The following is a 27,661-nucleotide window of genomic DNA, read 5'->3' on the forward strand; positions in this document are numbered from 1 at the left end:
CATCACCTTGCCAACAAAGGTCCGTATACTAAAAGCTATGGTTTTCCCAGTAGTGATGTATGGAAGTGAGAGCTGGACCATGAAGAAGGCTGATTGCCGAAGAATTGATGCTTTTGAATTCTGGTGCTGGAGGAGACTCTTGAGAGTCCCATGGACTGCAAGAAGATCAAACCAATCCATTCTGAATGAAATCAGGCCTGAGTGCTCACTGGAAGGACAGATCCTGAAGCTGAGGCTCCAAGACTTTGGCCACCTCATGAGAAGAGAAGACTCACTGGAAAAGTCCCTGATGTTGGGAAAGATGGAGGGCACAAGGAGAAGGGGACGACAGAGGACAAGATGGTTGGATAGTGTTCTTGAAGCTACTAGCATGAGTTTGACCAAACTGTGGGAGGCAGTGGAAGACAGGAGTGCCTGGCGTGCTCTGGTCCAGGGGGTCACAAAGAGTCGGACACGACTAAACAACAACAACAACACAATGTAGGTATGTTTTATGTTATGAAAATTAGGTAGTGTGTTGTGTACGTGTATTGTGCTAATGTATATATATGTGTTTTATATGTTAATAAAAGAAAAAGAAAAGAAAAAAGAAAGCCTGCCAGTTCCTAACACTTCATGCCAACTTTCGAAACTGTGAAGAGCAACACAACTGTGGCCTCTTTTGCCTGCTAGAACCAGCAGCTTGCCTCCACGCAGAAGATGCCCTTGTCTGCCCACATGCTGCCTTTCTGACCTTATTGTCCTAATAGCTGCAACACTGCAGACATGCAGACTTTTCCTCCTCTTCCTGATGCCTAAAGATAAAGAGGGTGCCAGCTGAGCCTCCTTGCATCTCCCAAGTGTGGAGGCACCACTGAAAAGGACGGTTCTCCTGTTACCCCCTCCTGGCACTCCCACAGAGGGGAGCACACAGAGAAGGGCTTTAGACGGCAGTCGCAGGGTCCCTGTAGTCTCTCACCAGGCCATGGCTCACTAACCTGGTGCCCTCCAAGTATGACATCCATCAGCCCCAGCCAGCTGCTGGGAGTCAGATATTTGAAGATGGCTATCCCATCTCCTCTCAGTCTATTCTTTTCCTGGCTGAACATACTCCACTCCTTCAACCGCTCCTCATCAGGCTTGGTTTCCAGACCCTTGGTCCTCTTGGTTGCTCGCCTAGTATCCTGTTCAAAGAGAGTGTGACAAAGAACTCACATGGTGGAACTTCATGATGTTTGCAAACACACCAGTAAATGAGAGATCTGTCCCAAACGTTCACGCCAATTTGTATAACAAACAATTCTTTTTATTTGCTTCTTGCTATCATATAATGCTGTAAGAGAATAGCTAGGTTCACATGGTAGTTTCTCCAGGAACAAAGTTAATACAGTTGATTAGGCATGAATAATTTATGTTGCTCTAGCAACAGGTTCTGAAATTCTGTTGCTCTGACACCAAGTTCTGAAATGCTGGGAAAGAACAGTTAAGAACGTTTAAAAAATAATAATAATGAAAAATATATTTGAAAACGATTTCTAACCCAATGGACATACAGAGCAGGGTAAAACTCTCCAGGGAAAAGGCTTGTTGAAAAAAGAATGTATTCAACAGGACTGGGAAAGGCACTAGGGAGGGAGTTTCAAAAGGAAGATGGCACTGTTCCTATGTTGTACAAAATGGACCTCATGAGATGGTATCTGCAGGAATTCCTCTCTGGCAGAGGAAAATGACAGACTGGGATATAAGAGATATAAGCAGTGAGATGATCTCCTACGTATCTCAGCTACTTAGGGCTTAGGGTAGGCTTCCTCAAACTTGGCCTTCCAGGTGTTTTTGGCCTACAACTCCCATGATCCCTAGCTAGAAGGACCAGTGGTCAGGGATGATGGGAACTATAGTCTCAAAACATCAGGAGGGCCAACTTTGAGGAAGCCTGGCTTAGGGCCACCAACTTGAAAGGTAGACAATTTCTAGGCTGGTCTGTCCACCGGCTCCTGTCTCTAGGTGCTCACAGGTGTGTTTCTCAAGTTCACCTTGCCATGTCCTTTTTTGAGGAAGAGGTATAAGAGGAAAGGAGCGACAACAAGGAGTTTGCTGGCCAGAATAAGTCCGATACAGGGACCGAAGGGGGACAGCTGAAAAGGACCTGCAAGGGAGAAGACAGGAGATTTAACACCAAGCACAAGAGTTTGTCCGAAGACTCTGACAAGGTAATCTTCAGAGAACTTACAGTAGAAAGGCAATAAAAAGCAAGCTGCTCATCTTAACACTTCACTGTGATTGGAGAGTGTTGGCTGAGATGCTAGCCCTGAATTGGACGCCTGAGCTATCAATCCAGCTCCCCACTTTCTGGTGTTCTCCTTATATGGTGTCATTCTGCAAGACTTTGGTGGCAGGCTGTCTGGCTTTCTTAGAGAGTGTTTTGAGCCCCAGATTGGTCTGAACTGCCCTGGATTGACCCATCTGCTTCAGATCAATCCAGAAATGCACTGAACTGAGGCCAGCATCAAAATGTCACCTTGAACTCTGATAATGACTCCTGCTTTCCTGGATGGGGGTTAGAGTTGGGTATGTGAATGTGTAGAGAAAGTATTATATTTTACAAAGGCTAATTTGTTGCTCCACAAACATTTGCCTCAGGCCCCTCCTGCCAATGGCATGTGGCCCTCATAAAGTTTCCTGGAAACCAATTCCACCAAGGGCACCCCAAACATTTTTGGTTCCAAGGCCAGATTTGGAAAGCTAAGAATGTGTGCTGCAGGCAACAAAAGAATCTCAACGCATTTCACAAAAGGAAAACTGGTGGTGCTCAGGACCGCCCTCCAAAATGAGAAGAGGCAAGTGAGTCTTATTGGGCATCAAGGTGGGCATACCATGAAGCACTATGTAGGGATCCTTTGATCTATACCAAGCAGGAAGCACCTTTGGCCCTCCAAACATTGCTGAATTTCAACTCCCATCACCCCCCACCATTAGTTATGTTCGCAGGGGCTGATGGGAGCTGTAGTTCAGCAAGCTCTGGAGGACCAACCAGCGCCCATATCTGGTCTACACTAACTAGCAGGGCCTCTCCAGGGTCTTGGGCAGAAGCCTTTTTCCTGGGAACTATTGCATGGAACAAAGGGACGCGGGTGGCGCTGTGGTTTAAACCATGGAGTCAAGGACTTGTCGATCAGAAGGTCGGCGGTTCAAATCCCCGCGATGGGGTGAGCTCCCGTTGCTCGGTCCCTGCTCCTGCCAACCTAGCAGTTCGAAAGCACGTCAAAGTGCAAGTAGATAAATAGGTACCACTCCGGCGGGAAGGTAAACGGCGTTTCCGTGCGCTGCTCTAGTTCGCCAGAAGCGGCTTAGTCATGCTGGCCACATGACCTGGAAGCTGTATGCCGGCTCCCTCGGCCAATAAAGCGAGATGAGCGCCGCAACCCCAGAGTCGCTCACAACTGGACCTAATGGTCAGGGGTCCCTTTACCTTACTGCATGGAACTGTTACCATAAAGCATCAATGCTGCAGCAAGCAAAGGCTCCAGCAGCTCAGCCAGCTGCTTGTGGCTGGAAAGCCAGACAGGATGTTTGTGACTGTTGCCATGGGAACAAAGGGGCAGTCCATTCTGTACTGAGCACCGGATGTTAGCTCAGTGTGTGTGTGTCATATGACCCGTACTGGAAGTACTTGGGAGGAGTTTTTCTTCTTGCTGTTGTTGAGTGCAGACATGATTCTCTGTACTGATGTAAGAGGCAGAAATAAATGATGTAAATAGTTTTCTGTCTGCTTCTTTCCCCTCCCTGGGGACACCAAAGGGGAGAGAGGAAGAACGGTGTGTTCCTCTCATACATCTGAGAAGAATCGCCGGACCTCGCCTGCTTATCAGCAGAGGTTGGGAGACGCAGGGAGGTCGACAGGAATATCTGCCGGTGCCTACGCTTGTGGCACATTCCTCTGACCCAGGCAGAATTCCAACAGGAACATGGTTGCTCTTCCGATGAGCTGTAGATCCTCACCTTTAGGTGTGAAGTGGTCTGAAGATAAGAAGACCAGCACACAGACAGACATACATGTTGACACAAAAGCAAACATGGATTGAGGGGTGGGGGCCAAAAACCACGAAAATATGGTGTCAGGACCCACATTTACCTGGCTCCATAGTGACGCTTTCACTTCCTTCAGTCAGCACCCTGATGTTCAGCACTGACGTTTCAGTCGCTACAGGCTGAGAGTTTTGTGTAACCAGGCAAGTAAGTGCAGACTGGTTCCTGTCTTCCGTGGCATTCAGCTTCAGGGAGCTCCTGAGGGTGAATGTCCCATCCCCGTTCTGGGCCATGGGCTCAGTCGTTCCTGTTTCACTCAGGCTGCCATTCAGAGTCAAGGCCAAGGTTGTGTCTTCTGGGTAAAACCCTTCCGCGCTGCAGCTGAAGGTCACCGATTCGTTCAGCGGGACGGGGTTGGCTGGGTTGGCTTCCAGCTTCACTCTGGGTGGAACTGTGTGGACAAAGGCAAAGAAATCTGCATCAGGACCGTGCTGTTCCTGAGAGGGAATAGCTCCTGGAATCTCAAGTGCGCTGGAATTGCATTCCTCCTGACAGAGGTATATAAGATTATGCACAGGGTGGAAAAAATGTAGGATTGGGCTTCTCATGCCTGCTACACAGCTTAAGCAAATGTGGCCTCACCCCCTCCTTGAGATCAAGACTCTTAGACATGGGCGTAGCCAGGATTTTTGTTGGGGGGGGGGCAGAACCTCAGTTAGCTATATATTTTTATTTATTTTTATTTAGGGAGCAGCTGCCCTTCCCTGCCCCCCTTGGCTATGCCCATGCCTCTAGAGGTCGTGGACATTGAAATATACTCGGAGTCAAGAGTGGATTTCATGCTCTTTACTCAGCTCATAGTGGTGAGGAGGAATGGAAGTTCCCCCAGAATGTCTGCTTTATAGACATTATTTACACAATGGGCCCCACGTGATTGGCTAATTCCGGGATTGTCCTGTAGGCCAATCAGGTTGCAGATTCACTTCCACCTGGAGCTGGATTGGGTGGCTCCTGTGGACCAATCAGACTGCTGCATTCTGGATCCTATTGTTCTAGGGCCAATCAGACTGCTGCATTTTGGATCCTATTCAACTCAGTACCTAACAGACATCAAGAGCTGTGCTGGCTGGGGCAGATGGGAATTATAGTTCAAAATGTCTGGAAGATACCAGGTTGGCAAATGGGTGATCTATGGAGGCCATTAAGATATCAATATCAGGTGGTCTTGGTTGGATGCTACTGTCCATGTCTACAGTGGAGTCTGGGCAGGCATCAGTCAAACATCTAATCTCCTTCAGAATTGGTGTTTGCCTGAGCCTTGGCCTCTGTCTTAGTAGCAGGAATCGCATTTCCCTTCAGTGAACATATCTAAGGACCAAAGTGGATGCTGCATACATAACAGTGGCTCTTTTTGCTTAGTCCTTTGTGAGGAGCGATTGAGAGTGAAGAAGCAGCATGGTAGAGGCAGAAGGGGCACCTGACCCCTTGCCCTGCCACTTGACTTTGTGGGGTGTAATCCACTGGGAGCAGTCAAGTACAACATTCCTTGTTTTCCTAGAGTGGACATACAAGGGAATGTTTGGTCCAGCCAGTCGAAACTTCCTGTTCCTCCTGGGCTGGAGCATCCTTCCTCTTGCATGTGACTAGTGGGTGGGCGTGACCTTTCCAGACCTGGTAAAAGGCCAAGATGTGCTGCCACTCTCCCTCTTTTCCATCTTCCTTTCGTCCTGCGAACTTCCTGGAATGAACTGCTGGACTGCTAGTTTGCAGTCACTAGGTAAATCTCCCTTATGGGGTAAACCTGTTAGTATAAGTTTGTAACTTTAAGCCTTAAGCCTGCCTTCAGGGATCACACTGTGCTGTGCCTGATCGTGAGTAAACTTTCTTTTTATTGCTTATCAATAAGACTGTGGTGTCTTTATTCTTTTAGGAGAGATTCAAGGGGTCTTACCAGGAAAACTCACATGAGTTTCTTAAGTTTTCTGCTGTGTAAAGGGGAATGCACTCTGTTAAGTAAAGGAACTTGCTAATGCAAGTTAGGAAGGATATTAATAAACAATATATCCTCTCCTGCCACCCTGAACATTCCCACAGACTTTTCCCATGTCCCCCCCATCCAATGAAGCTTCTCCAGCAAGGGGACTAGTAAGGGGCCTTCATGTAATGTGTCACTTGACCCAAAATTCCCACCTATACTTTAGAGAAAAGGTTCATCTGTGCATAATGAAGACATGGAGAATGTTCTTTGCCAATAATGTACACTGAGGTCCCCAGGTCTCCTGGCCAATCACTCCAGTCAACTCACTGGGATCAAGCAAGAATTATTGGCAAGCCAGGTGAACCGGTTTATAATTACAGAAATCCCCCAAGTTAGGCATGAATTGTCAGTCTTACCAAGAAGTGTCAGGGAAATATTGTGGTTCAGTACCCAATACCCCGTGGATTCAGCTTGGACAGCCAATGAAATCCACACTCCAGAGTTCAGCAAAACAGGACATTTACTTAGGTGTTGCAAGGCCAGTGTGACACAACAACCATCAAGGAGTGAGGGCTAGCACACAGGATATGAAAACGGCACAAACATTTATACACTTACAAGCAAGAGGAAGCAAACAAGCATATCCACATATGGCAATACAGTCATACCTTGGGTTACAGATGCTTCAGGTTGCGTGTTTTCGGGTTGCGCACCACGCCAAACCCAGAAGTACCAGAATTGTTTACTTCTGGATTTTGGCGCTCGCACATGCGCGAAAGCACTAAATCACGACCCACGCGTGTGCAGACACGGCAATGCGGGTTGCGAACGCTGCGGGTTGCAAACGCACCCCCTGCACGGATCACTTTCGCAACCTTAGCCTCCACTGTACTTCCTTCTGCTAGCTTCTACTAGTTCAATCTTCCCCTACAACAGTTCCTAATAACAAGGTCTGGCTATCACCCTCCTTTGTCCTTCTCTCATAGTTTCCTTGCAAACACAGCCTTCAGATTCCAGCCTCCACTCGCTCAGCCCTTCTCACACGTATTTCAATTTTCACTCCATAGTTCCTGTAGTTTCAGTAATTTCTCTGACGGAAGGAAAGCAAATCAAGCCACACAGTCCAGATGAGAAGCAGGATCTGAGCCTTCGTGCTATCCCATTTTCATACCAAATCTTGCTCAAAGTCCTAGTAGACTGTTCCTGATTCTTATAGAGTATAGTGGTACCTCGGGTTAAGTACTTAATTCGTTCCGGAGGTCCGTACTTAACCTGAAACTGTTCTTAACCTGAAGAACCACTTTAGCTAATGGGGCCTCCTGCTGCTGCCGCGCCGCCAGAGCACGATTTCTGTTCTTATCCTGAAGCAAAGTTCTTAACCTGAAGCACTATTTCTAGGTTAGCAGAGTGTGTAACCTGAAGCGTATGTAACCCGAGGTACCACTGTACAAGGATTACCTTTTTGGATCAACCTGACTCTAGCCAGATACTCTTGGGAAGCTACAGAATGCATAATGGAGATAGATTTATGTATTGAATTTATACTCTACCCTTCCTCCCAAAGGACCCTGGAGCACCAGCCTGCTCATCTCTCGTTCCCTCTGGCATCCAAGACCCACAGCTTCTTGCCCTTCCTTGCAATGATCTGCCACCCGACAGCCAGACCCCCACCAGTCTCTGTACCTCGTAGGATATCTCCAAGTTTGAAAAACTCCCGCAGGGGACTCCGCAAGGTCTCGTGTTCCATCTGGCAGATGAGCTGGGACTTCACATCGTCTCTTGTGAGTGGCACCTGCGTGGTGCTCAGCACTTGGTAGGAGATGCTGTCTCCTTCTGGCAGAACGGTGGGCTCTGGGGACACGATCCTGGTGTTGTCCTTCAGCCAAGTGACTTTGATGGCTCGGGGGGAGAATCCATCCGACGTGCAGCTGAAAGTCACCGAGGTCCCAGATAACACTCTGCTCGCGGGACCCTTGATGGATGGCTGGGATGGCGTGGCTGTGGGAGGAAGCATCGACACATCACCTGTCATTCCCTGCGGGATACGGCCCACCCCAATCCAATGGGAAATCCTTTGGGGTGCCAGGGGGCCATTTTGGAATTTTGAGATTGTGCTGCGGGCACCAGTCACAAAATGGCTGCCTGGGTGCAGGGAGGGAAGGAGGCACAACACAGAATGTCTGTCACATCTAAAAGCAGAAAAAGAGGGAAGACAACAAAATGATGTGGGCATAGAATTGGAAGGGACCCCGAGGGTCATCTAGTCCAACCCCCTGCAATGCAGGAATATGAGCTGTCCCCTATAGGAAGTGAACCTGTAACCTTGACATTAGCAGCACCATGCTCCAACCAACTGAGCTGTCCAGTGTGACAATGGTTCTATCAATAGTAAAAAAGGTCCTTTCATTGGCCACCACTGTGCTTCATCAGAGAGCGATGCTCTTTGCCCCTCTCCCTCTTCCCTCAAATGCCCAAATTATTAACAGATCAATTAGGAAATCAGACCAGGCTGGGGGGTGGAGTCTTTATTCCCACGGAGAGCAGGAGTCCTGAGAGCAGGACTTGCTAGAGGGGAAACATGACTACCTGGCCCCTGGGACTCCCTCAGGCCACACCCCTTCTTCCCAGGCCATGCCCTCATTGGTCCTGATTTGCTGGCCTGGTAAAATTTCACATTGGTCACTCTCCCACTTTTTGACTCTATCCCATCCACTGGCATGACCAATTCAGCCAGCTAGCCCTGGGGAGTATCTAATTGATTTTTGAACTTTATTGTTATTCATGTTTTTATACTGTATTTTATGCTGCTTTTATAATTAAGTGTTTTAAACTGTTTTAAATTTGTTGTTGGCTGCCCCGAGCCCGGTTTTTGAACCGGGAAGGGCGGGGTATAAATACATTATTATTATTATTATTATTATTATTATTATTATTATTAGTGCCCCTTTGAAATTGACCAGTAGGGAATAGAGTCCTTAGGATGAAAAAGCTTGTCATCTCCACCCCCCACCCGCCCTACAACAGGCTCTCCATTGGGCTGTGGTTCTGTACCAGTTAAATTTACGTTGCATGCAAATGCTTATAAGTGTAGATTTTCAAAGAATGAAAAGCAGCTTTGGGACCCTTGGGGAAGGGGAAGGAAATAGATTTTTGTGCAGAAAACCCCCCAGCAGGGAAGGAGTGATGTGCCCTTTCTCCTCTCATCACTGCTTCACTCAAACATGCCGCCCACCAAGGCTATTTTTCACTTTTTAAAAAGGTCTGAGCCTCATTCGATGCCTTTGCTTTTCTACATAATGTGGAGCTTCTGGGGCGAGGGGGGCAGATAGTCTTCCTTGGAAACAAGGAGAAATTGAGGGATACTTACCAATCACGGAAACCTCAGTGCCCACTCCCGATTTCAATTCTGTTTCTTGGGATCCTGCCCTGTACTTGACACAGTAATAGGTCCCGGCATCCTCAGGTCGGATGTTGCTGATGCGGATGCTGAAGTCTGTTTCTGATACAGGAACAACCCTGGTCACGCGGGAAGGATATTGTCCTCTTTCACTGTAAATGGACCGTTTTCTGTCCGACCCCTTGTGCCATTTCACGCCTCCTGGTGGACCATTTGCACTTACTGTACACGTCAGAGTGAGGGTCTCTCCTGCTGACACAGATAAGGGTCCTGGGGGCTGCAGAACTTCCAAATCTTGGCCTTTGGCACCTGCAGCAAAATGAGTAGCACGTAACCTCCTACATTTCTCTGATGAAAAGAGGGACTTCCTATTCCTTAATAATGATTTTACTATTTATACCCCACCCAACTGACTGGGTTGCCCCAGATACTCTGGGCAGCTTCCAACATATATAAAAACATAATAAAACATTAAACATAAAAAAATACCTTCCCCATACAGGCCTGCCTTCAGACAGCTCGGGGGTTGGAGAACTCCATCCCCTCCAACATTTATCCAATGGAAATAGGGACGTCCTAAGGAAAAGCGGATGGGACGCGGGTGGCGCTGTGGGTTAAACCACAGAGCCTAGGACTTGCAGATCAGAAGGTTGGTGGTTCGAATCCCTGCCATGGGGTGAGCTCCTGTTGCTCAGTCCCAGCTCCTGCCAACCTAGCAGTTCGAAAGCACTTCAAAGTGCAAGTGGATAAATAGGTACCGCTCCGGCGGGAAGGTAAACAGCGTTTCTGTTCGCTGCTCTGGTTCACCAGAAGCGGCTTAGTCATGCTGGCCACATGACCCGGGAGCTGTACGCCGGCTCCCTCGGCCAGTAAAGCAAGATGAGTGCCACAACCCTAGAGTCGGTCATGACTGGACCCAATGGTCAGGGGTCCCTTTACCTTTAAGGAAAAGCAGGACATTCTGTGATCAAATTAGAAACCAAGATGGCTTCTGTAAATGCGGGACTGTCCTTGGGAAACAGGGACACTTGGAGGGTCTGATAACAGCATCTTCTTCTTTTTCTCCAGACTTTGGGTTGTATTAAACATTGTTTGTGTGTGAGTGAAACAGTACCGTATTGAACCCTGTGGAGGCCCCTAGGCAGTCAAAAAAAATTTTGGGGGGGGAGGGCTCAGAAATTATCTCCTAATAATACTTGATTGTAATTTTCTTTCAAGATCAAATCAATATTGTTTGATCACTTGTCATGGGGCCCCTAAAAGAAGTGGGGCCCATAGGTCAGTTCCTGGCTATTTGGAGTTGAACTGTCTTTCACCCATGGGGCAGAGATTCGTTTTCTGCTTCTCCCCCTAGTACCCCCCCCCCCGAGTGCACCTTGAAATCTGCTTCAGAGGGTTAGAGCAGAATTTGGGAGTCCATAAGGGGCGGCAGAAATGGAGGCAGTGAGAGATTTTACTTTCTTGGGCTCCATGATCACTGCAGATGGTGACAGCAGCCAGGAAATTAAAAGACGCCTGCTTCTTGGGAGAAAAGCAATGACAAACCTAGACAGCATCTTAAAAAGCAGAGACATCACCTTGCCGACACAGGTCTGTATAGTTAAAGCTACGGTTTTTCCAGTATGTATGTATGTATGGAAGTGAGAGCTGGATAATAAAGAAGGCTGATCGCCGAAGAATGGATGCTTTTGAATTCTGGTGCTGGAGGAGACTCTTGAGAGTCCCATGGACTGCAAGAAGATCAAACCTCTCCATTCTGAAGGAAATCAGCCCTGAGTGCTCACTGGAAGGACAGATCCTGAAGCTGAGGCTCCAATACTTTGGCCCCCACATGAGAAGAGAAGACTCTCTGGAAAAGACCCTGATGTTGGGAAAGATGGAGGGCACAAGGAGAAGGGGATGACAGAGGACGAGATGGTTGGACAGTGTTCTCGAAGCTACGAACATGAGTTTGACCAAACTGCGGGAGGCAGTGGAAGACAGGAGTGCCTGGCGTGCTCTGGTCCAGGGGGTCACGAAGAGTCGGACACGACTAAACAACAACAACAACAACGATTGTTCTGGGTCCCTCCTGCGTGTGGTGAGTGAGCACCCTGTTGCAACAGTTAATAAAGATCAGGCTTACTAGCTGCCTTGCTTCTCAATATACTCCAGTTGGCCTCTGTTATTTTCTCCCACCGATAGGGGACCCACTTAAGGACTCTATACGGGCTCTTGGATACCCCATAAGGGGAAAGAAGCAGTTTTTTCTTATGTAAACATTAAATCTGTTCAGAGAGAATAATTGATGGATAATTGGGGTGGGGAATGGTTTCCACTCTAACCACAGTCCTCTAACCTGAATATTTTGTTTGAAAAGCTACAAAGCCGTGATTTAAAAAAGAAGAACAAAGACAAATCTTGCCTCGTGTTTTATTACTTTATTACACTGAAAGCAGGAATGGGGAACCTATGGGGAAGATCTGAAAATGGGGCGTTCACTGTTGCAAAATTGGGGAATCATTGCAATTCATCTTCAGAAACAACAGAATCAATGTCCTATGAGAGAACTTGCTAAGACCTGACTTTTTAATGAAATATACAAGTTCAATATAATGCAAACTCTGGAGACTTTGAGATATGCTTATGAAAACTGAAAGGACTGGTTCCTCCAAATTTGCCACCTTTGGTCACGTCCACCACAAGTGCCTATAGCATTATTCTGTATTATTATTACTTCACTAAAGTTACCCAAAGCTACTTACAAGCACTATCTAAACACTAAAGCCAATTGTGAGAAACACAAGCATTAAAAATCTAGAAAACACATCTCTACAAATGCAAGTTGGGTCTAACAGATCCTGCAGCACCAAAAAAAAAAAAAAAAGACCACAAGTACTTGAAACCTTCTACTTCAGGGCTAAAAAGCTCAGGTAAAAAGGGAGAGCATTCCACAAATGGGGAGCCACCACTGAAAAGGCCCCTTATAACACAGGCACTCCCGTAATAGAGGCACACAGAGAAGGACCTTGGATGACTGCTGCAGACTCCCTATATTTTCTTGCTACACTGAGGCTCACCAACCTGGTGCCCTCCAATTCCCAAATATATTGCGGGCACCAGAGTGGCAATTTCTGGAAAGTTGTAGCTCATACTGGACTTCACCATACCTAGAAATCTGTGCAAGCCTGCAAGTTCAATGTCTACCTTTCAACACTCACCCAGCATTTGCAGGAGAAGGAGCAGCAGCAGAAATGAGTGAGGAGATGCAGAGAAGGAGCGCAAAACAGCCATCGGGGTGACAGAAAGGAAACCCTTCTGTGCTGTGTCTGAGCTCAACCTTTTTACATCAGATGTTGCCTCCGCAGAGAGGAAGAGGAAACGGTTGCTTCATCTAGTTCCCAGCAATCCTGTTTAGATTATTTAAAAGCCCCCAAAATTGCACAAGAGATGGAGGTTGCAGGTCACAGAATCACAGAAGTGCAGAGTTGAAAGGGACCCCGCGGTTCATCTAGTCCCGGGGTCAGCAACCTTTTCCTGCAGGGGGCTGGTCCACTGTCCCTCAGACCATGTGGTGGGCCAGACCATAGCTGTCAACTTACAGATTTGAAAATAAGGGACCAGCAGCCTCGAAAATAAGGGACCAGCAGCCAGAATAAGGGATTTTGCTTAGCTTATACAGAAATCCGGCACTGATGGAGCCAGGCTGCTTTTGCTGCCACTGACTGTGTTTTGCAGGGGGTTCGACTAGATGATCCTAAGGGTCTACAACTCCCACCAAAAAGAGGGGCAGACAAAACTGATGAACGACGTCCAGATGGCAAAGCTTACAGGCAGAATTAGAAACCAGGAAGAGGACCTCTTTAATAAAGAATGGGGAAAGTTTATAATTTAGTTGAAAAGCTATTGTAAAGAGTTACAGTGGTGCCCCGCAAGACAAATGCCTCGCAAGACGAAAAACTCGCTAGATGAAAGAGTTTTCCGTTTTTTGAGTCGTTCCGCAAGACGAATTTCCCTATGGGCTTGCTTCGCAAGACGAAATGTCTTGCGAGTTTGTTTCCTTTTTCTTAAAGCCGCTAAGCCGCTAAGCCGTTAATAGCCGCTAAGCCGCTAATAGCCGTGCTTCGCAAGACGAAAAAACCGCAAGATGAAGAGACTCGCGGAATGGATTAATTTCGTCTTGCGAGGCACCACTGTACGTACATTGGTAGGATTGACAGAAAACTTGTAGTAAAAATTTGAACTATGGATGGACAAATGATTTATAAAAAAAGAGTTATGAAAAGGATGCAGAGTCGGAAATCACTACATTAAGATGCTGCACTGGTTGGAGGGTATGCTAAGCAGCACGTCGGGGCTGCTGTCGTCCTGGCGCGAGGAGTTCCATCGGAACCTTCCCTGCCCGAGAGGGGGGGCGGGAGAGAGACTCGAGCCCTCGAGCCCGGCATGAGGCAGTTGCGGCATGGCCACAGCCGCTGAAGTGCCGCCCTTCTGCGTCCCTCCCCATCCCCTCCTCTTCCTCCTCTCTCAGGCTGCCTCCTCAGCCGCCGCTGCCGCCTCCGGCTTCCCCTGGCAGCGTGGCGAAGTCTTGCAAGAGAGGGGCTGCCTGCCCGTGCGCCGCCACCTGTCTCCCCACAACGCGCCTCTGAGGGGGAAAAGGGAGAGACAGAGACACGGCAGCTCATGCGCATGCTCTCTCTCGCGGTGGAGGACCCCGAGCTGCTGCTTCCCTCCCGAGCCGGGCGAGCATGAAAACCGGGAAATTTAAGGGACATCATCAATAAGGGACAGCAGCGGGAACCAGCACTGGGATAAGGGAGTTTCCTGCCAAATGAGGAACGGTTGACAGCTATGGGCCAGACTATTTTTTTTTGGGGGGGGGGGAATGAACGAATTCTTATGCCCCACAAATAACCCAGAGATGCATTTTAAATGAAAGGACACATTCTACTCATGTAAAAACTGTTAGGATATAGTTCCGTTCCACCTTAAAAGGGTACAGGCATGACAGTTGTGTGTCACATGCTTGTTTACTTCCAGCACTTGCTGGGAACTTCCGTTTCTATATTGCTTTTGCTTTTAGCTGCTGTTTTGCTGGACACGAAGGGAAGCAGACAGGTTTTTTCCTTTGTTCCTGAACTATGCTAAAGAAATGCTGCAAATATGATTACATATTTCTCTGTCCACCACTTCTGCTGTGAGAATATTTACTGTATTTTTCGCTCCATAAGACGCAGCTGACCATAAGATGCACCTAGTTTTTAGAGGAGGAGAACAAGAAAAAAAATATTCTGAACAAGACAATGGATGTATGATTTTTGTGGCTCATGCTGTGGCCACAGACATGTGATCTGATGGTGAATTTGGGGTGACCCAATGCAAAAATCCTGAGGACCCATGTGGATCTGTGCTTTGCAACCACGTTTTTGCACCATTGCGGCCCCACACAACAGTGGGTGCGTTATTCTTTAGGTGCAGGCTGTAGCCATGGACATGCTATGTGATCTGATGGTGAATTTGGGATGACTCAATGTAAAAATCCTGTGGATCCATGGGCTTTTACCTCCCCCCCCCGGCAGCCTCCGCTAGCGTCCCTTATCTCCCTCCTGATCGCTTACTGATCAGCTGCTTCCTTTCAACACTCCCTTCCCTCTTATTTGCCTTAGTGTCTTTTCCTTAGCTGGATCAGTTTTTTGCTCCTCCTTTTCTTCTAATTTATCTCCTTATTGCTTTAGTCTTCCTGTTTCCCCCCTTTGCAAGTTTGCTGTCTTTACCTCCCTCCTCCCAGGCAGCCTCCTTTATCTCTAGCGTTCCTTATCTCTCTTCCCGATCGGCAAATGATCAGCGGCTTTGTTTCAACACCCACTTCCCTCTTTCAAAAAAAAGAGAACATGATCTGCTTTTTGCCCCTGGGCAATTCGGCTCCAGGGACCACACATTCGCTCCATAAGATGCACAGACATTTCCCCTTACTTTTTAGGAAGAAAAAAGTGCGTCTTATGGAGCAAAAAATACGGTATTCACTCTGCTGATAGAGTATGCATGGGTCTCTAAACGTATCTGAGGCTCATGTCGCTGATTGATGCTGTTCCAAGGGAGACCGGTGATCATCCGGCTGCTGGCCAGTGGCTGGAGCCAGCTGGAGGCCTGCCTGATGCCCCCGTCTCCCCGGAAGTATCCCAACAAAAACATGCTGATTCCCGGACTGTCCGTGGGCCGGATTGGGCCGCATCTGGCCCCCGGGCCTTAGGTTGTCTACCCCGATCTAGTCCAACTGCCAGCAATGCAGGAATCTCAGCTAAAGCATCCATGACAGATGGCCATCCAACCTCTGCTTAAAAACCTCCAAAGAATGAGAGTCCACAACTTCTTGAGGGAAACTGATCCACTGTTAAACAACTCTTGCTGTCAGTAAGGTCTTCCTGGTGTTTAATCAGAATCTCCTTTTGTAAATTGAAGCCACTGGTTCGAGTCCTACCTTCCAGAGCAGGAGAAAAAACTGTCAGTTTGCATTTCTTAGTGCAGAAAGTATTGATCTGATGTGTAGAGATCTTTCCTATTCTAATTAATTCAAGAGGGTTCTGGAAGCTTCTGGAAGCTTCTCTGTGTGAAAGGAACAAGCAGAAGGTTCCTGATGTTTGGGTTGTTCCTTCGGAGAAGCTGAGTATAGCTGGTGTAAACTGATTCTGTTATCTGTTCTGTCAAGGTCATGCTGACTATAATAAGAGGCCAGAAGGAGCCTAGGTTTCACTTTCTCTTTCTATCTCTTTTACTCCTGGTGTGGTATTCTGTATACAGTGGTACCTCTGGATACAAACCGGATCCGTTCCAGAGCCCCATTCGCATCCTGAAGCGAACGCAACCGGCATCTGCGCGTGTGCGGGTCGTGTTTTGCCGCTTCCGCGCATGCGCGTGACGTCATTTTGTCCGTCTGCACATGTGCAAGCTGTGAAACCCGGAAGTAACGCATTCTGTTACTTCCGGGTCACTGCGGAGCGCAACTCGAAAGCGCTCAACCTGAAGCAACTTCAACCTGAGGTATGACTGTATAGTGTTAAGTATTAGTCTTATTATAATTCATTACAGTGGTACCTCGGGTTAAGAACTTAATTCGTTCTTGAGGTCCGTTCTTAACCTGAAACTATTCTTAACCTGAAGCACCACTTTAGCTAATGGGGCCTCCCACTGCTGCTGTGCTGCCGGAGCACAATTTCTGTTCTCATCCTGAAGCAAAGTTCTTAACCTGAGGTAATATTTCTGGCTTAGTGGAGTCTGTAACCTGAAGCGCCTGTAACCTGAAGTGTATGTAACCTGAGGTACCACTGTATAAGTTTAAGTTAAGTCTGCTGCAACTGGATTTCTTATGGACAGGGCCAATCCTGAATGTATTGGATTTGTGACCATTATGCTCATTTGCCTTCAGTAGCAGCAAAGGATGAAATATTAATTGCCTCTGGTCTATTTTGGGGGGAATCCTGCAACGTGTTTAAGTTGTTACTCTGCTAACTATACATTGGAATCTACGCTTGATCAATATTGAGTAGAATTTCAATGACAAAAACCAGCTTGTGCCATCTTCCATGTGGCAGCCCTTTAGATGATAGCTATCTTCAATCATATCTCCTCTCAGTCTCCTCTTTTCCAGGCTAAACATACCCAACTCCTTCAACTGTTCCTCATAAGGCTTGGTTTCTAGACCCTTGGTCATCTTGTCGTGCACCTTTGGATTTAAGAGCCACTGAGCATGTCTATCTGAGCGTTCAATGAAGATGGAGAGCTTCAATGAAAGAGGTGAATGCCATGCTAGGGGTCATTAGGAAAGGGATGGAAAACAACTGTACCAATATCTTAATGCTGTTGCAGGAAATCTATGGTGACATGGCAAATACCATGCTAGGGATGGAAAATAAAACTGCCAATATTGTCATGCCGTTGTACAAATCTATGATGACATACTGTATTTTTTGCACCATAACACTCACTTTTTTCCTCCTAAAAAGTAAGGGGAAATGTCTGTGAGTGTTATGGAGGGAATGCCTACGGGTGGCATGCCTACGGATTTTCCTCCTCTAAAAACTACGTGCGTGTTATGGTCGGGTGCGTGTTATAGAGCAAAAAATACTCAAGTCATGGTCACAAAGACAGCAGGGCATTTATTGTTTGCTTGTATTTAAAATTTCTATCCTGCACTTCTTCCCAACTAAGCCCAGAGTGGCAAACAGCAAAATGTTAAAACAGTATAATTAAAAAAAAAAAAAGTAAAACCAACTTTAAAACATGGGAGGGAAATTGAGAACATCTAAAAGCAACCACACACCTTCACATTATTAATATCACTTTTGCCATGACTCATATTTATTTGCCATCAAATGCCCAGGTAAAATGGAACATTATTACATTTATCCTGAATAAGAGAGATTTACCTCACCAGGAGTGCTTTCTGCACATGGATCCCAAGTCCGAAAAGGCCCTGTCCCAGGTCAGCACTAACCATGCATTATGAACTGTTAGCATGAAACATTTTAAAGAATTAACAATTAAAATAAATGAATAAACAATAGGGGGTTTGAAGCACTGATAAGGGAAATGGAAAATACAGTGGTACCTTGGGTTAAGAACTTAATTCGATCTGGAGGTCTGTTCTTAACCTGAAACTGTTCTTAACCTGAAGCACCACTTTGGCTAATGGGGCTCCCACTGCCGCCACGCCATCGCCATGCGATTTCTGTTCTCATCCTGAAGCAAAGTTCTTAACCCGAGGTAATATTTCTGGGTTAGCGGAGTCTGTAACCTGAAGTGTATGTAACCTGAAGCGTATGTAACCTGAGGTACCACTGTAATAATAATACAGTTGCGCTGGTGCGACAGAGGCAACAGGGATAGCTACAGGCACATGTGGTCGACCCGCCCAAAGGTGGCAGCTGTGGGAGAAAATTCATTTCTGAGGGATCAATACAGAGGCTCAAACCAGATTATCAGACTTTTACTGAGTAATGCATTACAGGACAGAGTTCAAAAGAGTCTGTGAGAGCATTCCATCATCTTGGCTGTTTCATCCTCTAGCCAGCTATCTCCTGCCCTTTCTGCCACCCCAGCAGCTCACCACCACTTCACCCAAACATAGTCTTTTCAAACACTTATTCAACCCAAGCAGTCAGTTAGGCTCCCTCTAAACTGGCCCACCCCCCGGTTTAGTGGTCAGACTGCAATCTTAACATACACAAGCATAGCCTTAATGATCATGAGATTTGTCGAATTTCTGCCTCGCGACATTTTGGAACCAGGCAATGAGTCAAATAGATAAGAACCAAACTCTGGAGGTAGCCTTATTGAATTTTCATACAAATGAAACTGAAGAGCTGGTGAACAAACATTTAACTGGAATTGTGTTGATGGGAGCATGTGTGGCTAAGGCCAAGTTCTGGAAAGACCTTGTTACGGTAAAATCTGGGTGCGAGGCTGCTCTGCCACCCAGCTTGTTGGACTAAGTCCGTGGGTCCCTGCGGAGGAAAATGAGCTCAGCCGGAGACAGGAGCAAGCTGCAGAAGATCCAAGTTTATTGCGCAACAGGTTCAAGGCGAGATTGAACAGCGAGAAAGGGGTGACATGAACTTTTGAAACTTCCCTCCATGTCCCAGAATACAGTGCAAAATACATCCCAGTTACATCATGAATACATTAAGAAGAGGTTGGGTTACACAGATTACATCATGAATACATTAAGAAGAGGTTGGGTCACACAGGATTAACATATGGAGGAGGGAGGGGGGAATATGCAGAGCTGGAGATATGCGCAGGTAAGCACATCCTGAGTACTGGTGATGAGAAGACAATGGTCCATGTATACATAGTCTGCCACCTGGCCTTGCCCAGAGGAAAGGCTTGGCAGAGTGATTTGACAGGATTAGGGTCTTGACACCTTGCTTGAGGGATTATGGAGGACAGGGGAGGTGTCATGGAGTCCTAGAGAAATTGAGCAAATTGGCACGTTGATTTTCTATGAATTTTATAGATTTTAGTCCCTTTTGACATTGACAATTGGAAATAAATGGATATATTGTAGCGAAGAAGAAGGTGAAGAAGACATGCCCCCCCCTTCCGTATCAACCTCAAGGGAGCTCCTGTAGCACCGTCCTCCCAGAGAGCGTGGCAAATAACCCTCGTGGAGAAATAAACACAAAACCTGAAACTATTCACAGGAATGAAACACAAGGGGGCATTCACCAGAGAATGGTGGAACTTCATTGTATTCACAAATACACCGGAAGATGAAAGGCGTATGCCCGTTTGTGGGATAGTGTAACAAACAACTATATTTATTTGCTTCTTGCTATAATACAACTTGCTTCTACTGCAAGTGAATAACTAGGTTTGCATGGTGGTGTCTCCAGGAAAAACCCCCTGAAAGAGTTGATTAGGTGTTAATAATTTCTGTTGTTCCAGTATAAGGGGCATCAACTTCTGAAATGGTGGGAAATCACAATAAAGTACCGTACAAGTGGGGGTGGGGAATGAAAAATATCCCTGAAAACAGTTTCTATTCCAATGCAGATACACAACAGGATAAACATCTCAGGGATAAGACTTGTTGAGAAAAGGAGGACTTCAGCGGGCGCAGAAATGGCACCAGAGAGGGTATCTTTATGAGACATGATGGAAGGAAGTTTCAAAAGGTAGCTGGCACCATTCCCACATTGTGCAGAGAGTATTCCAAGGTATCCTGGCCCCAGCTGCATAGGTCTTTGTAGACAAGTTCTAGGAAGGTCTCCACCAGCTCCTGTCCCTCTGTTTCTCAGGTTTCTCTTGCCACGTTATTTTTTGAGGAAACGGTATAAGAGGAAAGGGATAAGAACAATAAGCTTGTTGGCCAGAATAAGTCCAATAAAAAGATTGAAGGACAGCAGAGAATGATCTGCAAGGGAAAAGACAGGAGATTAACCACCAAGAAAAGCTTTGGCCCAACAGCAAGGGGAGCCTCTGTCCGAAGACTCTGGCAAGGTAATATTCAGAGAATATACAAATCAACTTGTAAGAATCTACATATAGAAATTCATAGCTGCCTTGCTCATTTCCATGTTCAAAAATACTTTGTGTGTCATTATTCCTATTAACAGTGCATTTTTTTAAAAAAGAAAACCACTGTAATATTCAGAGAACTTACAAAATGTCAAAGGCAGTAAGAGCAAGCTGCTCGTTCATAGGGCTGCTAGACGTCTGAGTTTTCCTGGTCATATCTGGGATTCATCCTTTTAAAACAGTGCTTAGTGGGAAAACTGTCTGGGAAAACTGGGACGTGTGGCAACCCATGTCAAAAGGGAAGATTTTTTGGCAAATTTCCTTTAAAAAAGCTTAAAAACTTAGCTTTTATAAAAAAAGCTCAACAATTTTTAGCTCAACAACAACTGATTGGAGAGTGTTGGGTGACTGGAAGCTCCTCCCTTCCTGGTGTCCTCCTTATATGGCGTTTTTCTGCAACACTTTGGAGGCTGGCTTTTTGTGAGCCTGAGGTTAGCCTGAACTGCTTTGAATTGATCCAGCTGCTTCAAGACCAGTCCAAAACTACCTTGAACCTGCAACCTTGGCATTACCAGCACCCTGCTCTAACCAGGGGTCAGCAAACTTTTTCAGCAGGGGGCCACTGTCCCTCAGACCTTGTGGGGGCCCCCGACTATATTGGGGGGGGGGGGAATGAAAGAATTCCTATGCCCCATAAATAACCCAGAGATGCATTTTTCATTTTTTTATTATTATTAAAGGTTTTCTTGATTTACAAAAGTGTGTGCAATGTCTCTCTCTCGTATTTTTTCCATGTAACATTTTTACAAATCAGTTTCATTTGTTGAGACATTAGGAAGAAAAGCGGGAAAGAGATGGAGAGGGGGGGAAGAGGGGTGGGGGTGGGGTTGGGTGGCGATGTTTCTTTTTTACTTAATATATGTAGGGTTTGGTGTCAGCGTTGCTTGTGCAGGTTCTTTGCTGTTCGCTTGTGTTCCTTTGGTGGTGAGAGAGGTTGGGGTTGGCCAAGGGTGTGGTTGTTCATTTGTGGTTGGCTGTGGTGGTCTTTGTTTTCGTGTGTGAGTGGGGTGGGTGGGTGTTTTGGATCAGGTTAGCCAGATTGATTCGTATGCTGTTGGTGGATTTTTATCGTTGTCTTGTTGGGCTTTGTGTGAAGAGATGCATTTTAAATAAAAGCACACATTCTACTCTTGTAAAAACATGCTGATTCCCGGACCGTCTGCGGGCCGGATAGAGAAGGCGATTGGGCTGAATCCGGTCCTCGGCCCCCAGTTTGCCTACCCATGCTCTAACCAACTCGATCCAGGCTGACAATCTGGCCGGGTATATTTCAAATTTTTATTATTTTTATTATTACTTTATTTATTTGCATTTTTCAAAAGTTATTAGATTTATATACCGCCCGTCATCAAAATATCTCAGTTTGGATCCCAAGTTTAAAATACAAGATAAAAGGACAAATACATAGTTAAACCAGAAGCGACAAAATAATAACCATCCCCCCACCAAAATAAACATTTAAAAGGGTTAGAATATTAATCAGAGGAACGTTTTGTGGCTCCATCCACTGTTCTTTCTTTTTTAAGTCTGACCTTCATCAAAGACCTTTGCTCGCAATATGGAACTTTACTGAGGGGGCATTTTTCCCCTCCTTCCAGGCAAAGATAATTTTAGCGGGGGACTTAAAAATCACGGAAACCTCAGTGCCCACTCCCGATTTAAATTATATGTCTTGGGCTCCTGGTGAATTTTGCTGGCCTGGTAAAATTTCACATTCATCACTCCCACTTTTTGACTCTATCCCATCCCCTGGCATGACCAATTCAGCCAGCTAGCCCTGGGGATTATCTAATTGATTTTTGAACTTTATTGTTATTCATGTTTTTATACTGTATTTTATGCTGCTTTTATAATTAAGTGTTTTAAATTTGTTGTTAGCCACCCTGAGCCTGGTTTTTGAACCGGGAAGTGCGGGGTATAAATAAAATATTATTATTATTATTATTATTATTATTATTATTATTATTATTTGCCCCTTTGAAGTTGACCAGTACGGAATACAGTCCTTAGGATGAAAAAGGTTGTCATCTCCACCCCCCGCCCCCAAACAGGCTCTCCATTGGGCTGTGGTTCTGTACCGGTTAAATTTACGTTGCATGCAGATGCTTATAAGCGTAGATTTTCAAAGAATGAAAAGCAGCTTTGGGACCCTTGGGGAAGGGGAAGGAAATAGATTTTTGTGCAGAAAACCCCCCAGCAGGGAAGGAGTGATGTGCCCTTTCTCCTCTCATCACTGCTTCACTCAAACATGCCGCCCACCAAGGCTATTTTTCACTTTTTTAAAAAGGTCCCAGCCTCATTCGATGCCTTTGCTTTTCTACATAATGTGGAGCTTCTGGGGCGAGGGGGGCAGATAGTCCTCCTCGGAAACAAGGAGAAATTGAGGGATACTTACCAATCACGGAAACCTCAGTGCCCACTCCCGATTTCAATTCTGTTTCTTGGGCTCCTGCCCTGTACTTGACACAGTAATAGGTCCCGGCATCCTCAGGTCGGATGTTGCTGATGCGGATGCTGAAGTCTGTTTCTGATCCAGGAACAGCCCTGGTCACGCGGGAGGGATATGGTGCTCTTTCACTGTAAATGGTGGGCTGGTTTCTGCCCAAGCCCTTGTGCCATTTCACGCCTCCTGGTGGACCAGTTCCACTTACTGTACACGTCAGAGTGAGGGTCTCTCCTACTGACACACACAAGGGTCCTGGGGGCTGCAGAACTTCAAAATCTTGGCATTGGGCACCTACAACAAAATGAATGGCTTGTATCCAACACTGTGTGCGAGTGAAACTGACTTCCACCCATGTGGCGGTGGTTCATTTTCTCCTCTTCTCCTTGCCGCCCCTGAGTGCCCTCAAAATCTGTTCCGGGGGTTAGAGCAGGATTTAAGGGTCCACGAGGGGCTGCAGTGGAAGAAGAGGAAAGCGAAATCCCACTGCATGAGCAGATGTCCTCTCACATTTGTTTGTTTGTTTGTTTGTTTTCCAATATACCCCCAGTAACAGACAAATCAAAACAATAACAATTAATTCCCAAACTATACAATTATCAAAATGCCAATCAACTTCCTATTAATACATTTTAGTTAAAGTGGCCCCCTGCACGTTGGTTTGGGTGCATTTCCGATCTTATATCACTGCGTTCCATCATCTTAATTAATGTCAGTTACATTTCAATTATAATAATAGTCCCTTAGTCAACAGCTACATAATTAATGATTTCTATTCGTGATGTTGCAATATACACGGAACTCAAACTATTATCTTTATTCTGCCCTGCATGTGAAACTGTTAGGTCCATGGAGATACCTTCTGTCCATTTACAGTGTTTGTTGTTTTTGAACGGAGGTGAGGCAGGAATTACTCTGTCTTTCCAACACAGTCTTGAGCTTCCCCTCCCCCTTCTTTCTTCATTTCAGATCACGCGCAGTTTCCATTTTTGTCTGTCAATATCAATATTACTCCAACGTCCCTTCCTCACTTGTAAATATATTTTTATCTTATATCTTATATTCTGGAGAGGGTTGCCGAATCATAAATATAAAAAATAAGTAAATCATGGGCTTCCCTCTCTCCAAAAGACTCTCACACCGAAGAAAATCTTATCTCAGTTCAAACCTTTGATCCATGTAGCTGGTATATTCCGCAGTATGTTGTTGCAACCCTTTCCCATCATGCGTTGGTACTTTAAAGCCAATTAAAAGGCAAATTAAATAGAGAACCTCTGCTTCTTAATGGCAGCATCAGAGGGTTTTCGCCAGGCGAAGTGTTTTTGCACTCAGTGCCTCCCTGCCTCTCGCATACCATGCTGGAGCGGGAGCCAGGTACCAAGAAGAACTGTGAGTGAAGCAAATTCCTTGGGGGAGAATTTGCAAGGATGATTTATCCTCAGTCATCCTTGTTTTTAGCTTGCTGACTATCGTCCACTGTTGTGGGGGCTGCCTCCATTAAGGCAGTCAGGACCGGAAGCCCACAATGATGCATTTAATCCAGGGAATGGAAATGGGGAAACAGAGGCAAGATGAAGGACAACACAGCCCTGCTCACCTCAGTTCTTCTCAAAAGCATTTCACTAGAGGTGCATGATTTATGCAATTATTTCATCTCCAATACACATGGCACTCCTGTTTCAGATTAGCTGGTAACAATAATTTTTTACTCCCCTTTTTCTGTTTTTTAAAATCTCTCTCATTTTAGCAGCTGTTACCAAGTACTGCCAAATACTACTTGCTACTGCATCCCTTCTTTCTCCCAAATAGTGTTCCTTATATTGAGGGAGGTGATAAATACTGCAAATATATTGATGTGAAATGTTCAGGAAATAATTGAATATTCAGATAATAAATCAGCATGAAACCTGTTCATAGAGGATAATTGATTTTTTGGGAGAATCGGGGGGGGGGGGTAGGGAATGGTTTCAACTCTAATCACAGTCCTCTAGCGTGGATATTTTGTTTGAAAAGCTGGAAGTCAGTGACAAAAAAACAACAGAACAAAGACAAAGATATAAATTCTCCCCGATACTGCCTTGTGTTTTATTATTTGTTACATTTAAAGCAATAATGGGGAACCTGGGAGGAACATTTGGAAATGGGGCATTCAAACCAATTAAATGAGCTTTTCAGGCACAGTAGGAGATAAAAAAATCTGACTTGCAAAATGCAGGAAGTGTTACAATTCTTCTTCAAAAAGAGGCAGAAGAGAGAATCAATGTCCTGTGAGCCCCCAAGTTCTGATTTTCATGGAAATGCAAATTCAATAATGCAAACTCTGGAGACTTTGTAATAAGCAAAGTAACTTTAGGTAAAGGTAAAGGGACCCCTGACCATTAGGTCCAGTCGCGGCCGACTCTGGGGTTGCGGCGCTCATCTCGCTTTATTGGCCAAGGGAGCCGGCGTACAGCTTCCAGGTCATGTGGCCAGCATGACTAAGCCGCTTCTGGCGAACCAGGGCAGCACACGGAAACGCTGTTGACCTTCCCGCCAGAGTGGTACCTATTTATCTACTTGCACTTTGACGTGCTTTTGAACTGCTAGGTGGGCAGGAGCAGGGACCGAGCAACGGGAGCTCACCCCGTCACGGGGATTCGAACCTCCGACCTTCTGATCGGCAAGTCCTAGGCTCTGTGGTTTAACCCCCAGCGCCACCTGCGTCCCTTACGTCATTAAACACTGGTTTCCCCAAATTTGCCACCTTTGGGCGTGTCCACCACAAGTGCCTTTAGCTGCCCCCTCTCTCCAGCACATAGATGGAGTATGCTTCGAAAACATGTTGCAGAAACACCCTCCCACACACAATAAAACAGTAGCCTGGAGGGCCCTTTAACAAGGAGGAAACAAATAGCACTGTGGATATGAGGAACACATTGGTGCAAAGCAAGACAGAACCCATGTCAGAAGACCAAGTAGGTGGTCACGGGAAAGTCACCCTGCCTGAGATGGTGCTGTTCATCTGGGACAAGCCAGTTTCTAATGTCTCTAAGAGAATTTAAATCAAGCATATAATAAAGGACCATGGCTTTTAAAGGAGGCAAGGTCTATTTATGCCGGCTCTCACATCAGGCTCAGCAGCGTTAGGAACCTGCAGGGGTGTCTGCTGTCGGACCCCAGGGCAGCCTTGCCCTTGTGCGCTATGTCCTTGCTTGGCCACTTGCCCTCTTGGACCAAGAAAGGAGGGGCAAGAGTCATTCCCTGTCCAATTTTCAGTGCTTTTTGAATATCTATACTGGGTTCTGTCAATAAGCATCACATGAGCATATATCAGCAATATCTGGAGGACCACAAGTTCCCCATCCCTGGAGGATAGAAGTCCAAAGGAAAGCTCATTTGCTAGGATTTAGGAGGAGGAACTAACAGCTTTGCCCTTCCTTCTACAGAGCATCCCTTACTTTGCCTCACACTATTCTCTATTATTATTATTATTAAGTCACAAATGTGACCCAAAGCTACATAGAAACACTCTCTAATCGCTCAGATCAATTACGAGAAACACAACCATCAAAAATATCTACAAATACAAGGTGGGTCTTACAGATCCTGTTCCACTAAAAAAAAGTCTGCAAGTACTTGAAACCTTACAACTTCAAGGCCAAAAGCCCGGGTCACAAAGGAGAGCATTCCACAAATGGGGAGCCACCACTGAAAAGGCCCCTTATAACATAGGCGCTCCCGTAATAGAGGCGCACAGAGAAGGACCTTGGATGACTGCTGCAGGCTCCCTATATTTTCTTGCTACACTGAGGCTCACCAACCTGGTGCCGTCCATAGCCAATTCCCATATATCTTGGGGGCACCAGAGTGGCAGATTCTGGAAAGCTATGGGTTATACTGGACTTTACTGTAGCTAAAACCCTGAGCAAGCCTGCAAGTTCAGTGTCTACCTTTAAACACTCACCCAGCATTTGCAGGAGAAGGAGCAGCAGAAATGAACAAGGAGGCCCAGAGATCGATCTTGAGGCAGTCATCAGGAGGGCAGAAAAGAACCCCTTCAGTGCTGTGTCTGGCATCATCTCCTTTCCCGTCAGATGTTGCCTCTGTAGAAGTAAGGGCAAAGCTGTTAGTTCCTCCTAAATCTTAGCAAATGGACTTTCCTTTGGACTCCTATCCTCCAGGCATGGGGAACTTGTGGTCCAGATATTGCTAATATATGCTCATGTGATGCTTATTGACAGAACCCAGTATAGATATTCAAAAAGCACTGAAAGCTGGACAGGGAATGGAAGTTGCGACTCATCGTGCTTTAGGTTGACACTGGGTTTCAGGACATTGACTGACCAAACCCAAAGAGGGCTCAGTAATGGTTCCTCGTCGTCCTGGGAAAAAGCGACAAGTGGGGTGTTGCAGGGTTCTGTTCTGGGCCCATTGTTGTCCAGTGTCTTTATAAATAACATGGATGAAGGAATTGGGGGGATGCTTATCAAATTTGCAGGTGACAGCAAACAGGGAGGGGTAGCTAATGCCGCAGAAGACAGAATCAAGATGGCCTGAAGCTTAGACCTTCATGGGGGCCCCTTGACAACCAGAAACAAGATCTGGGTAAAGTAAAGGTAAAGGTAAAGGACCCCTGACAGTTCCCATAAGTCCAGTAGCAGACGGCTCTGGAGTTGCGGCGCTCATCTCACTTTACAGGCAAAGGGAACCGGCGTTTGTCTCCAGACAGTTTTCCGGGTCATGTAGAACAGCATGACTAAGCCGCTTCTGGCGCAACAGAATACCGAAACCAGACCAGCGCAAG

The 27,661-nt window shown here is 46.1% G+C and overlaps 1 protein-coding gene across 1 annotated transcript; it reads right to left on the reverse strand.

The window, feature by feature from the left end:
• Positions 1-1,263: 1,263 nt before the first annotated feature.
• Positions 1,264-26,986, reverse strand: LOC308479501 (signal-regulatory protein beta-1-like). Its single transcript, XM_081010214.1, has 8 exons — positions 26,822-26,986; positions 22,831-23,172; positions 20,521-20,593; positions 12,581-12,747; positions 9,351-9,689; positions 7,667-7,981; positions 4,112-4,456; positions 1,264-2,125 (listed from the first exon to the last, which is right to left on the reverse strand). Exons 1-8 carry the CDS (start codon positions 26,934-26,936, stop codon positions 1,980-1,982), a joined length of 1,842 nt encoding a protein of 613 aa, XP_080866340.1. The 5' UTR covers positions 26,937-26,986; the 3' UTR covers positions 1,264-1,979.
• Positions 26,987-27,661: the final 675 nt, after the last annotated feature.

The sequence above is a fragment of the Podarcis pityusensis genome, assembly GCF_964106645.2.
Source record: "Podarcis pityusensis genome assembly, chromosome: 6".
NCBI classification, from domain to species: domain Eukaryota; kingdom Metazoa; phylum Chordata; class Lepidosauria; order Squamata; family Lacertidae; genus Podarcis; species Podarcis pityusensis.